The sequence below is a fragment of the Sminthopsis crassicaudata genome, chromosome 1 (genome assembly GCF_048593235.1).
Source record: "Sminthopsis crassicaudata isolate SCR6 chromosome 1, ASM4859323v1, whole genome shotgun sequence".
Lineage (NCBI taxonomy): Eukaryota > Metazoa > Chordata > Mammalia > Dasyuromorphia > Dasyuridae > Sminthopsis > Sminthopsis crassicaudata.
The window spans coordinates 421,695,703-421,709,442 of NC_133617.1; the positions used below are offsets into that span (position 1 = coordinate 421,695,703).

A 13,740-nucleotide genomic window follows, 5' to 3' on the forward strand; every position below is an offset into this window, starting at 1 on the left:
ATTATCATGTATATATTTGTGTGAATCCATGTTAGATTTCTCTCTCCCCCCAATCTTCCCACCAATTCCCATCAGAGCAAACTATTAGCTCATGGGAGAGGCAGGGACTTTTGTTCCTTAGTTTACGAAAATGAATGGATTCTATTTTTGATGGCTTATCCATCTTTCAATCCCATTTCAAACATGACCTCGTTTATGAAACCTGCCCTGATCCCTCCTTTCCAACTTCATTGGACCTCCCAGTTGCATTTTGCTTGTACCTTTTATGGTACTTCTTCAGTTCTTCCTGCTATATAAGGAGATGCATCCTGAAATATAGGGGAGAAAGCTAAATTCAGGAAGACCTGCCTTCAAATCCCAAATTGACAATTAGCTGTGAGACCAAAGGCAAACTAACCTCTCTGAGCTTAGGTCTCTCATCTATAAAATGAGAGAGTTGAACTAAGTAACTTCAGATCTCCACCTATGTATATAATCTGTGCTTTTGCTTCATCTCTTCCTGCCCCTTCCCTCCATACATAAAGAAGGTATTAGTTTCTCAAAGGTAGATATTATGTCCTACTCCTTTTTGTATCACTCAATCCCTCTGTGCAAAGGGCTCTGAATAACTATTTGTTGGTGTTAATGCTTTAGTGCACCATCCTTCAAATGCAGCCAGTTCTTTGTATCATGCAAGAGTATTTTTATCTTAATAAATGTTTGCTGTATTGATCGTAAATTTTCTTAAATCCGGAAAGTTTTAAAGGGGAAAGGTTTTAAAGAGGAAAGAATCTATTGGCATCTACTAAAGATTACATTTTTTAAAACTAGTCCTTTCTGAAAGACAATAAGTCATTTTTATGGCCAAGTAGATAATGAACTGACCCTCAGAACAAAGAACATGGGGATTCAAGCCTTGCTTTTGAATGCATAAGTTTTGTTACTCCTAGGGAAATCTTTTAAATCTCTCCATGATCTATATTGCTCTCTAAGACTGCAGAAAAGGTGTCACCTGCAACCTATAGCAAGTTTCCAAATGGAGGAGTTCTTTATACCTGATCCAAGTCCTTTATCCATCTGTATGAATCCTTCCTCAATGCCAAATACAACTTAACCATAGATCATTCTGAACTTCTACAACTATTGATCCATTTATGTTCTCAGCTTCTTTACTAGATAATAGAAAGTCAGGTACTATGAAGGATTGGAGAGGATGCTTTATTTTCCATGTGCTATATAAAGCCCTTCAAAAGCTTACAATGATTAGAACTAGCACACAGAGATGCATGAAAACATGACTTCTGAGAGCCAGTTTAGGTCTTTTTTTAAAAATATCTTCAGCTTTAGTGTACTTTTTTTGATCAGCTGTCAGAGCCAAATGTTTGCATTTGCAGTACAAGAGTACTCTTCAAAAATCACAGATAATAAAATGCAGAGAATAAGACTAACTGTGGGAATCTGTAATAATTTATTTTTCTTAAATGGAGAAAAGAAACCACTAAATGAATTAAGTAGAAGCCCCATCCGTGAAATCTATTAAGAGATGCAAATTCTCTCAAAAGAAACGCACATCTTTCTCTTTAGGAAGATCCAGAACTCAGCCTACTTTGAAAAGCAGTGAAATCTTTCTCTGACCAGGAGACAAAATCACCACTCCAGCCAAACGGCCGAGTCAGATTTCTGAGAGATGCAGGGAGGGAGGATTGGAAAGCGCAAAGGCCCCGCTGAGACTCGGATGCCCAACCTTGCAATAAATTCTCCAGCCCAAAGCTGCCCCCTAATAGTGCCCGAATGAGGCCAGCCGCAGCCCTGTCCCCTCCGAGGCGGAGAAAAGGAGGCGCTCACCTTAAAGTCCCGGCTGTGTTGCGGGGTATATTCCAGGGTCCACAGCGCCCGCACCAGGTGCGCCAGCTGCTCCGTGACCTCGCCCTTGCCCTGCTGGCTGCGGGAGGAGGGGAGTCCGTTGGCTTGGTGGCCATCCTCCGGGACAGATGAGGCTTGGGGCTCCTGCTCGCCTTCGCCCCGGTACTGTTCCAGGGCCAGGTACTCGGCGAAGAGCTCCGTGTTGCTGAGGCACTGCAGGGTGGCGTTCATGAAGCAGGTGTTGCCGTGATTCTTGAGCCCCGCCACGCCGGGCACCGGGTCGCCCCCGGTCAGGCACAACAGCTCGGCCGGGGGCGGCGGCGTGGGCGCGGCGGGGGGCGGCGGCGGCTGCTGCGGGCAGCGCTGGGGCGGGGCGGCTGGCCCGGGCCCGGGCCCCGGAGGGAAGCAGCTGCGAAAGCCCACCGGGCCGAGCGCGCCGCTGGGGGCTCGTCCGCGGCCGGGCAGCGGGGGGCTCTCGGAGCTATAGTGCGACAGAGTGGACAGCGTCTTCAGGACCCGGCTCATGAAGCTGCCCACCGAGCGGGCGGAGGAGGGCGAGGCCGGGGAGCCGCCGCTGCCGGCCGCCCGGCCGCTCCGGAACAGCCTCTTGCTGAAGGAGCGCTTCTCCTTCCCGCTCGGCCCCGGCCCCGTGGCCACGGCCGGTCCGGGGGCCGCGGGTCCCGTTACCTTGGACATGGCCCCGGCTCCCTATGCACATCCCCTCTCCCCTCCGCAGCCCACCCGCCTCTGCCCCCCCGAGGCCGCCGCCGCTGCTCCTGCTCCTGCTCCAGCCGCCGCCGAGCTGCATCCCCCGCCCCCTGCGCCTCACGGGCTCCCGGGGAGGGCGACGACACCCGGGAGAGGGACCCAGCGAGAAGCACAGGCGAGAGGCGGCGACCCACGGGCTCGCGGCCCCGGCACAGCTGGAGGCCGGTCACGTGGCCTCCAGCCCCAGAGCCTGGGAGCCGGCCGGTGGCCACGGACGCGGGAGGGCACGCTCCCTCTCCCACCCCCTACCCGCCCCCCCGCCCGCCCCGCGCGCGCTGAAGCTGAAGTTGAAGCGGCGGCCATGTCGACTGTGGGAACGGAGCCTTTTCATCCCGGCCGCGAGAGCCCTCTTCTGCTCTGGATACAGCCCCGGTAGCTGAAGCCAGAGTGTGGCCATGTCTAGTATGGGCAAGGTCCTATCCCAGAGTGGGAAGTCCGCTGGATTGGTTTGTGGCTGTTTAGCTTGGAGCTAGGGGAAGGGAGGGAGAGTAGAGAGGATTGGACTCTGCCGAGTCGCAGATAGCGCCCCTGCCGCGAGTACAAAAGCTTTGGAAAACTTGTGGAAATCCCACAGCGGCAGCCCGGGAAGAAAAGTACCGGTACCCAAGGATCTAAAAAGCCCTATCACAATGGCCTGGAGGTAGCGCGGTGTTAGAGGCGGCTCAGGAGGAGCAAACGGAAGTTAACAACGGATACTTAGCGGGCCCGAGAGTGGCCCTGAGGGGCACAGCTATTGTCGGGAGCCCCAGCACCCCATCATTATCCCTTGGGCCCCAAAATGCTGGAAAAGTGCTTCCCATCTAGCTAATGAGCTAGTCTCCTGCACAAATGCACACGCCCAATTCTCGGAAGGAACAATAGCCCCAGTGCTGTTCAGCTTTGTCTCCGCTGAGGAGCAAAGCATCTACGTGTGGTTTGTGGAGAGCTCTCCGCGCCGGTCTCAACAGCGCTCTACCTTCCTTTATTTGTGTGATCATCCACACCGCCTGGCCTAGGGGCCCGGGACCTGGGCTGGCACTCATTCATTCATTTCATAAGCACTCTTTGCGTTCTTAGTGTCTGTGAGAGGAAGACAAGAGTTGTTGGGCAAAGAGCACTGGTCTTGGACTCAAAAGACTGAGTACTTGATGGTAGCAGAAGATGATGGAATGAATGAACACGAAGATAGGGCTAGCCCTTTTCAGTAATAAGTGATCCAAGACAACTGCAAGAGACTTGGGATTTCTCCTCCAGAGAGAGAAATATGGGAACAACTGAAACTATTTTGACTTTTGTTGTTGTTTCTTTTTCTTTCTTGTGGTTTGTCCCGTTTGTTCTGATTTTTCTTTCACAGCCTGACTAATATGGAAATGTTTTAAATGATTGTACAGGTATAACCTGTACCAGATTACTTGCCGTCTTGGAGAGGAGGAAGGGGAAAAGGGAGAAAAAATTTGGAACTTAAAATCTCACAAAAACTCAAATGTTTAAAACTCTCCTTACATATAGTTGGAAAAATAAAATACTATTGAGGAACAAAAGACTGCATTATTGTTCTGGCTCTAGCATTTTCTAGGTGGACCCTTTGAAAGGGTGGGGGATCTTGCTTTACCTTGGAGAAGAGTAGATTTGGTAGATCAAGAGAAATTCATGTATTTCACATGATAGCCTTAAAATAGTAGAAGAGGGCTGGGTTTTGTTTTATTTGGCCAAAGAAGGCAGAACTGGAAATAATGGTTTGCAGAAATAAATTTAGACTTGATCTAAGGGAACGATAATATATGTAAAGATTTTTGCAAATTGTAAAATTCTATGTAAATGGCAGTTGTTGTTGTCATTCCTAACAATTTGAGCAGTTCTGCAGTGAAATGGGCCACTTCCAGAAAAAGCAATTTCCTTTTTGTTAGAGGTCTTTAAGCAAAAGCTAAAAGATCATTTGTTAGCTAATAAAGGAAATTCCCCCACAAGTTCGGGTTGGGTCAGGTGGTTTCTGACATTCCTTCTCATAAGCTTCCAAGAATCTATGACATCAAGCCAGAAAAGCATCCAAGACGGTTCCAGGAGCAGAGTGCCTATTGGTCAAGAACTAGCCAAGTAAAATACGAAATAGTTATTCACTAGAGAATCACCACTTAATTAATGTTTTGGCCCCTGCTACTCCAAATAAAATGGAAGATCTTTCAAAGTATTGATATTAAAATGTATTATTGTTGTTACTACTACCATCACTACTACCACTATAACTACTACTAGAGATGCTTCTTTGAAGAAAGTAAAAATTGAGTTGGACCTTAAAGAATGGATAAAAATTGAAAATGAAGAGGTAATAGGGAAAGGCATTTCAAGCTAGGGAAATGGTATAAGTAGAAGTTAACACTGGGAAAGATCAGCGCTGCATGTTGGGAAACAATGAGAAAACCACCAAATCCAGAATAGGACTTATATGGATTTTTGAAATTACTCCTATAATTAATGAGACACCATTTTTAAAAATATGTATTTTTAAAGTTTTTTATTTTGTAAAACCTTGTGTTCCAAATTTTTTTCCCTCCCTTCCTCCCCTCCCCTCCCCTAGACAGCAAGTAATCCAATATATGTTAAACATGGGGACACCTTTCATAAAGGAATTATAGTTAGACATTGATTCATCTAAAAGAAATATTGGAGAATTTTAGTGAGCTACAAACAACATATGTCAACAATGTAATAAGAAGATAGCCAAGAAAACTAATAAATCTTAAACTGTATTAAGGGAGTCATAGTTCCCAGGAATAGAGAGATGATAGCTGTGCTCTAATCTGCCCTGGTCAGATCTCATATGCAGTAATACATTTCGTTCTGGCCACCATACCCATTGCTAAAATCTGAATAGCTTATCCAGTATTGGAACTCTACAAATCAGGGTTAAGTTAAGATCCTAGAAAGGGCATTCTTGTTCAGATAAGTTAAATATATGATTTTTGAGGTCCCTTCTCATTTTGAGATTTTTTGATTCTGAGACATTGTTTTACATATTTTTTTCTGGAGCAGAGAAACTAGAACAACTGGAGGGTCTGGGACTCAAATTACAAAAGTTTCTAACAGCCTTCAAGGAAGTATGGATAATCATCTCCAAACATTCCCTAAAATATGCAAAGAAAGTTCACAGTCTCTGTAAATGTTTGCTTCCCTCATATTTTTTTTTTCTTACAGCTCCTTTTAGAACATAAAAAAGGAATTTGCCAACAGAAGGAACTAAGATTAGCTCTACAGAGGGGAAAATGAATATAAGTTTAGAGACTTAGCATTATCTGAATTAAACAAATACCTTAAAAAGGGACAACAAAATCATTATAATACCTTTAGGACTCCTCTTTGAGGATACAGTTAAAATGAATTAATAAACATAATTGACTTACCTCAGTGACTCTGGATTAGATATTGAAGAGATCATAGATTTAAATATGGAAGTGATCCTATGAAAGTCCTTATTATATATCTGCATTCATTTAAGGCACCTGTAGATTATATACTATGTTAATACTGATTGATAAGAGTTCCAGTATTGGATAAGCTATTCAGATTTTAGTAGTAGGTTAAAACAAATTTGGAAACCTAATAAAAAGATTCACTTCTGCCCACCCCAGTAATTCCAAAGTTCTAATAAAGATAAAAATTAAGTCCCCTTCCATTAGAGCCCATGTTCATATGACTTTCCATCATAATACATCAGTCAGATTGAAGCCTTTGTTCAACTCCAGAACTTTAAGAATTTGATTATAATAAGTACAAATTACTTACTTTTTTTCCATTTCCATGAACTTACAGTTCCAAAGATATATTCAACTATGTATCTGCACATGTATCAACACATGTATCTGCATCTTTCATCAAAACATTGTGTTCAACAGACTGGTTCTATTTGCTAAAAACTTTTGCAAATGACACAGGATTAATCAACAAGCATTTATTATGAGTTTACTAAATGCTTTATATTATTTATATTATATATTATATATATATATATAACATATATATAATATATATTATATTATATATTATTTATATTATGCTAAGCAGTTGGGAATACAATGAAAGCAGATACTTCTCTCAAGGAATTTATATTTTAATGGGGGAATCATTTAAAGTGGTAGACCATTCTGTCTAATCAATACCATCTTTCCCAAGATCCAACAAACTTTTTAGATATTTCCCCCAAAAAAATTATTTTCCACTTCATGTTCACAATAATGTCCTTATTCTAAGACAAGAATCTAAAACAATGACTCAATTCAAGCAAGAATTCAAACTCAAGTCATCTGTGTCCTTTATAACTATATTATCTCTACTATAGAATCCATGTTCAACATCTATTAGGGGACCAGTGTGTTCTTTCAGTAAAGGACTTATGGTATCAGAGCCACCAACAAGCTAGTGATCTATGATAAGGTTTTAACTTACTGATTCTTGGCAAAGTGACGTGCGAAATGAACTTTACTTGGATAAGCCAGAATAAAAGAGAATTAACTGACCCTGAAAAAAGACTTTTCAGACTATTTTGTTCTGTCCCATCTAACTAGAACCATGCCAGAAATTACTTAGAGGTAATTGTAATTAGCCCCATTCTGAACATTAATTACAGACTCAAAATCATCTACTCTAGATGCTAAGATAGGCCCAACAATGCTCTATATGTTTATCATCTACTGGGCTACTGATTACATGTGGTCACTCTAATTACCAGGGTAGTTAGTTTTATGCCCACAAGTCCTGTCTATTAAGACATAGAAAGGCAGTAATTTGCAATAGTAAATTAAATCATGGATCACTGAAGCATTGAAATGGCTATTTAGTGACAGAAAAGATGTTTCTCACAATTATAATTCCAAAAGATTAATGTAAAATATGCTGCCCATATCCTGATAGAGAGATGATGTACTTAGAGTACAGACTGAGACTTTTTTTCCTTTGACATGACAAATGCAGGAATTTAAACAGGGGTTTGTTTTGCTTGCTTTTTCAATGGGGACAAAAGAAAGTAGAAGCAAAAGAATGCAAATGTAAACATAATATAAAACTAAATTCTAAAAATACATGTGTGTATGTGTGTGTGTGCATATTATAATTTCATCAGTGTTGGAAAGTTCAAAAGATTGAACGCCCTCTTCCTAGACTTTCTCATCAATGTAAGTCAGCTACTATTCTGCAATTTAATCTTAGATGTGTGTTTAGGGCCCTGAGAGGTTGTCATTGCCCAGGATCACCCAGATTATCTGTATCAAAAACAATTTTTCCACTTTATTCTTACTGACTCCAAAATTGGCTCTCATTATCATGTATTTAAAAAATCACTTGTATCTACTCTTTGATCTGTGAAGTCTTTGAATGGCTTTTGGCCAAAGAAGGTAGGAAGGGAAAGCAAGGAGGGAAAAAAGATGTAGCAGCCAGGAAAAAAAATAATGCTCTCTTGGAATGAATTAAGAGAGTCATAGTGTCCTATATAAGGAAAATAATAGTTTTCCTATATTCAGATTTTGTTAGACAACATCCAGAATAGTGTGTTCCATTCTGGATACATTTTAGAAGAATCATACACACGCTAAGAGATTTGGAAATCATGCTGTAATGGAATCTATTTGAAAGAATAAGGGATAATTAGTCTGGAGAAGAAAAGTAAACTATAAGTTGTTTTTAAGTATTTGAAGGACTATCATATGGAAGAGAAATTAAATTTAAGTTTTAGCCCCCACCTATTGCAAAAAGGGGAATAAAGATTATTTGAGGGGGAAGAATAGGAGAAGCCAGAGAAATAAAGGAAGGCTGCCTGTTAGAAATGGCACCTATGAAGAGCCTTAAAGGAAAATGGGGTGTCTGAAACACACACACACACACACACACACACACACACATACACACAGAATACATTCTAATTATATGTGAATTCAGACAAGAGAAGGCATGTTGAATTCAGATAACAACTTGTAGTCCAAGTTGACTCAAACATAGTTTCCTTGATAGGTAGTAATGTAAAATAAATATCCCTGTACCAGTCATCACTATGCTCTCACTAACTTGGATTCACGTTCAGAAAGGATACTCTTTAGTAAGTATTATATCACATGGCTTAAGCCTCTATTCTCATGTGAAATGGGGAACCTTTAAGGTCAAATCAGTTCTGGATATTCAGTTATTACCATGTCAACAGAAACCCCAGAAAGCAGCAGTTTAGAATAACTTTTTAAAAAGGCATTTAATTGGAACATAAAAGGAAATTTCAGATATTAGAAACATTCTCAGTACACATTCCCTAAATGAATGCAATCTCATCTCCAATTGATGCAGAAGAAAACAGCATCTGTGATACTCTTGCCTCTGAAATGGAAAAAAATGGAGTCTAAACATATGTTCTCACTCTCTCTGCCTTTGTCTCTCTCTGTTTCTCTCTCTCTTTTCCTTTCCCCCACCCTCATACATGCATGCATGCACCCTTCATCGAATGCATCCTTATTACAAATCACATATCTGCAAGGGAAAAAAAGTCAAAAAGCAATTCCACCTGTCCTCCTCCTGTCCTAGCCAAATATTCACACTGTTTTAACAAAGCCTCTAGCACAGACAGTCTGAGCTTTAACATTTTTGCCCACATATTACCTGAATCTCTGTGCATACCATCTCCCAGTTTTTCAATCTCCCCATAATTCTCCTTACTCTCGATGTATCAGGAACACACAAACTTTTGAACTCCTGGTCATCACCACTGAAGATGTAACCAATGTGACTTCTCCTTCATCCAAATCAAAAATGTTTTTTACCAATAATAATCTATGTTTCTTCACACAATAGTTTTTTCACCATGGGCAGGAATTGAGACATTTAGCCTAATATCCAAGTAAGTCAAGAGACTTTTTTTTCTCAGTTTTTCATCAATAAAGTGGAGATAAAGATAATAGCTCCATCATTGTTATGAGGATCAAATGAAATAAAATATAAAAATTAACATATAAATGTTAACTATTATTACTATTATTAATTCTTATAAATTTAAGGATATAGAATATGTTGCTGTGACTAAGAGGCATAATAGTGCAAAGACAACCCTCGATCAGCAGGAATACTTTGAAGGACTTGTAATGAAAAATGCTATACATATGCAGAGAAAGAACTGATTGTATCTGAATACAGATTGAAGCATACTTTTTCTTTTTACTTTATTTTTCATGAAGGTTTTTGTTGTTGTTGTTGTTGTTGTTGTTTTTTAGTGGAAAAGACTTATGTGGAAAGGTTTTCTGCAGCCTGACTTTTATGGAAATGTTTTGCATAACTCCACATGTGTCTTCTCAATGTGGGGTATGGGGAGAGAGGAAGAGAGAGAATCTGAAACTCAAAATTTTAAAAACAAATGTTTAAAAAAAGTTTTACAAAATTAATGCAAAGAAAATTAGAAGGGAAGCAACAAACTGGGGAAACATTTTTATAGTTAAAGGTTCTGATAAAGGCCTCATTTCCAAAATATATACAGAACTGACTCTAATTTATAAGAAATCAAGCCATTCTCCAATTGATAAATGGTCAAAGGATATGAACAGACAATTCTCAGATGATGAAATTGAAACTATTTCCACTCATATGAAAGAATGTTCCAAATCACTATTGATCAGAGAAATGGAAATTAAGACAACTCTGAGATACCACTACACACTTGTCAGATTGGCTAAGATGACAGGAACAAATAATGATGAATGTTGGAGGGGATGTGGGAAACCTGGGACACTGATGCATTGCTGGTGGAGCATTCTGGAGAGCAATGTGAAATTTTGCCCCAAAAGTTATCAAACTGTGCATATCCTTTGATCCAGCAGTGCTACTACTGGGCTTATATCCCAAGGAAATACTAAAGAAGGGAAATGGACCTGTATGTGCCAAAATGTTTGTGGCAGCCCTTTTTGTAGTGGCTAGAAACTGGAAAATGAATGGATGCCCATCAATTGGAGAATGGTGAGTAAATTGTGGTATATGAATGTTATGGAATATTATTGTTCTGTAAGAAATGACCAACAGGATGAATACACAGAGGCTTGGAGAGACTTACATCAACTGATGCTGAGTGAAACGAGGAGAACTAGGAGATCATTATACACTTCAACAATGATACTGTATGAGGATGTATTCTGATGGAAGTGGATATCTTCAACAAAGAGAAGACCTAATTCAGATCCAGCTACACCCAGAAAAGGAACACTGGGAAATGAGTGTAAACTGTTTGCATTTTTATTTTTCTCCCCAGATTATTTTTGCCTTCTGAATCTAATTCTCTCTGTGCAACAAGAGAACTGGTCGTTTCTGCACACTTATATTGTATCTAGGATATACTATAACATATTTAATATGTATAAGATTGCTTGCCATCTAGGGGAGAGGGTGGAGGGAGGAAAGGAAAAAGTCGGAACAGAAGTGAGTACAAGGGATAATGTAAAAAATTAGCCAGGCATATGTTCTGTCAATAAAAAGTTATAATAAAAATAAAATAAAATAAAATAAAAATGTTTTACATATAAATGGGAAAAATTCAATATTGAAAAAAAAATTTTTAAGGTTTAAAAAAGAACTCCAGATCAGGTCACAGGACCTGCCTATGTAATCTTTAGCAATTTATTTAACCTCTCTGGGTCTCAGTTTGCTCATCTCTAAAATAGAGAAGTTTAACTAGATAACATCCAAGGTCCCTTCCAGTTCTAAATATATGTACCAGGACTACTCAGACAATCAAGGTAGCCAAAGGCCATTGGGGAGAATCCAAGAGGGGAAACAAAGAAAGCTTTTCTCTCATCTTTATTGTAAGACTACCTAGGTACATAAGATACATAAGGAAGAATCAAGGTCAAAGAAATTATTAAAAATATTATTTACTCTCACTACTTATCTTATCAGTAGATAAGAAACTTCTCATCTAGTATGTTCACAAAAGAGAACAGTTGTCCAAGGAACCAGATTGGCCTGGTTGGAAGGGGATATGGCAGTGGTTTGTGAGCAAATTCATTTAACTGTTTATAATGTCAAACAGGTACCCTACTAGATCTATATGGCTTCATATCATGCTTTATCTTCCATAGATTCATTCACCAGGAAACCTGGGCCTACCCAGAAATTTTGGCATATGCCTTGGTGCTGCCCCTTTCTCCCCTCCTGAAACAGCATTCCACCACCACTCCACTCCTACTTTCAATCTTTCATCCTTAGAACAGTGATCAAATCAATACTATCCTTACTACTAGAAAAAGTATTACCATTCACTGGCTTGTGGCTCCAATCAGAGCTAATCTCTCAATCTCTAAGCCAAAACTCCCTTCCTGGCCACTACTCCTTACGTGTATTATTTCTCCTTATGAGGATGCAAGTTTCTGGAGGGTATGGATTGTCTCTGGACTTTATTTGGATCTCCAGTATCTATTATGGTATCAGGCTGTTGTGACCACATTAGTACCCTGGATATCTTAGACTCAGCCGGAGTTGGGATAAGCAAAAGTCTTTATTATTGGTCTTTTTAGGGTCACCATCAGGGGATTAAATATAGGAATCTCCATACCTCCTTCCTCTCTCTCCACCGACAAAGAATGATCCTGCTTGTCTTACTCCACCCTCTGATCTCTCTCTCCTTCTCTCTCCACACCCACAGATCGAGCCAGCACAGAATTGAGTAGGATCATCATATATTAATAGAGAATTGTCCAATTGGTAATTAGCCTTAAGTGCTAGGTTATCTTGCGTTAAGTGCATCTGCTCAGAGTTTCAGCCCTTTACATCAGGCACATAGTAAGGGTTTAATAAGTGGTGAAGTTTTTTTTTTTCATTTATTCAACAGAAACCTTAAAATGAAAAGTTTATCTTTAGATTCTCTTACTGTTTTCTTTACCTATCCACCAACAGTGAACTGTGAACCTTCCTTTAGAAAGCCTTAAATATGACATAGTCCAATGTGTTGAATATGGAACACTTTCCTCATTGATTATTTTGAATCCTTCAATTATGAATCTCACCTTGCTGTTAGTAAAGGAGACTTAGTTTCTCCTTTAAAGAGGTACATGTGGTATAATCTATAATCATATTACTTACTGTCTCTGGGAGAGAGGGGGAAAAAATTTGGAACTCAAAATCTTTCAAAAATTGTTTTTACATGTAATTAGAAAAAATAAAATACTATCAAATTTTAAAAAGCAAAACAACAACAACAACAAAGAGGTTCATATATTTAAAAGAGCAAAGATTCTAGAAGAACATTCATGTATTCAAAAGAGCAAAGATTATAGAAGGAACTGCCGTGATTAATGTTAAGCATCCCAGGAGAAAGAGCCCTTAATGTAACAATAAGTGGTTACTGTGAATTCCACCTTGTGATAAACACTTCAGGGAGTTGGAAAGATAATTATAACTTGGGCCCCACCTTCAAAGCATTAATGATCCAAGATTTTTGGACACTCATCAAAGTTGTTTGTCCTTCATTCTCAAAGAAGACCATGACATTAGGGAAGTGATGCCATGACATACAAGACACTGAAGCTTAATAAAAAAAGTTAGGAATATATTAAAAGGCTCCAAAGGATTACATTTTTCAGAAAACAAGAAAAAAACAATTTTTAAAAAAGCAAAAACTCCATCTAGGCAGGGACAGGATGTCTCATTTAAATCTTAGGGGAGAAATGGAGCTCTCTCAAGATCTAAGTAACAAAGAGCTGAGTAGAGATGTGAGGATGCAGCAGGCAGCTAAATAGCCCAGGAAACCATCTGACATTTATAAAGCACAGCAGTTATCCTGACAGGCTCCTAGATTCCTTTGCAAATTAAGTTACAAAGAAGAGAGAGATGAATACCCTAAACTAGAAATGAGCAGAGACAGCTGCACAATGCATAAGCTTAGCAAATAAAAGGAGACAGAAGGTCGATGCTGCCCAGGACCAAGAACTCACCTGTATCCTGGTGTCTGCCTCAGTAATGACAGTTCCTTCCAGAAAGTGAATTTATATTGTGCAGTTGAGTACTATGTAAACCACAGCCTAAAACCTGAGAGAAATTTCTAGAATGATTAATTCTTCCTCTGCTAATGTCCTGCTCCAATACCTCAATGGAAATGAGCTTGACCCTGGACTCTCTAATGCTAAACCAGTGGAACTCAATTAC

The 13,740-nt window shown here is 39.9% G+C and overlaps 1 protein-coding gene across 1 annotated transcript in view; it reads right to left on the reverse strand.

The window, feature by feature from the left end:
* USP31 (ubiquitin specific peptidase 31) overlaps positions 1-2,632 on the reverse strand; it is a 142,505-nt gene extending 139,873 nt beyond the window's left edge. The window contains exon 1 of the mRNA XM_074280363.1: positions 1,825-2,632. Coding sequence (XP_074136464.1) covers positions 1,825-2,538 — 714 coding nt within the window. The 5' untranslated portion in view covers positions 2,539-2,632. The remainder of the gene's footprint in view (positions 1-1,824) is intronic.
* Positions 2,633-13,740: the final 11,108 nt, after the last annotated feature.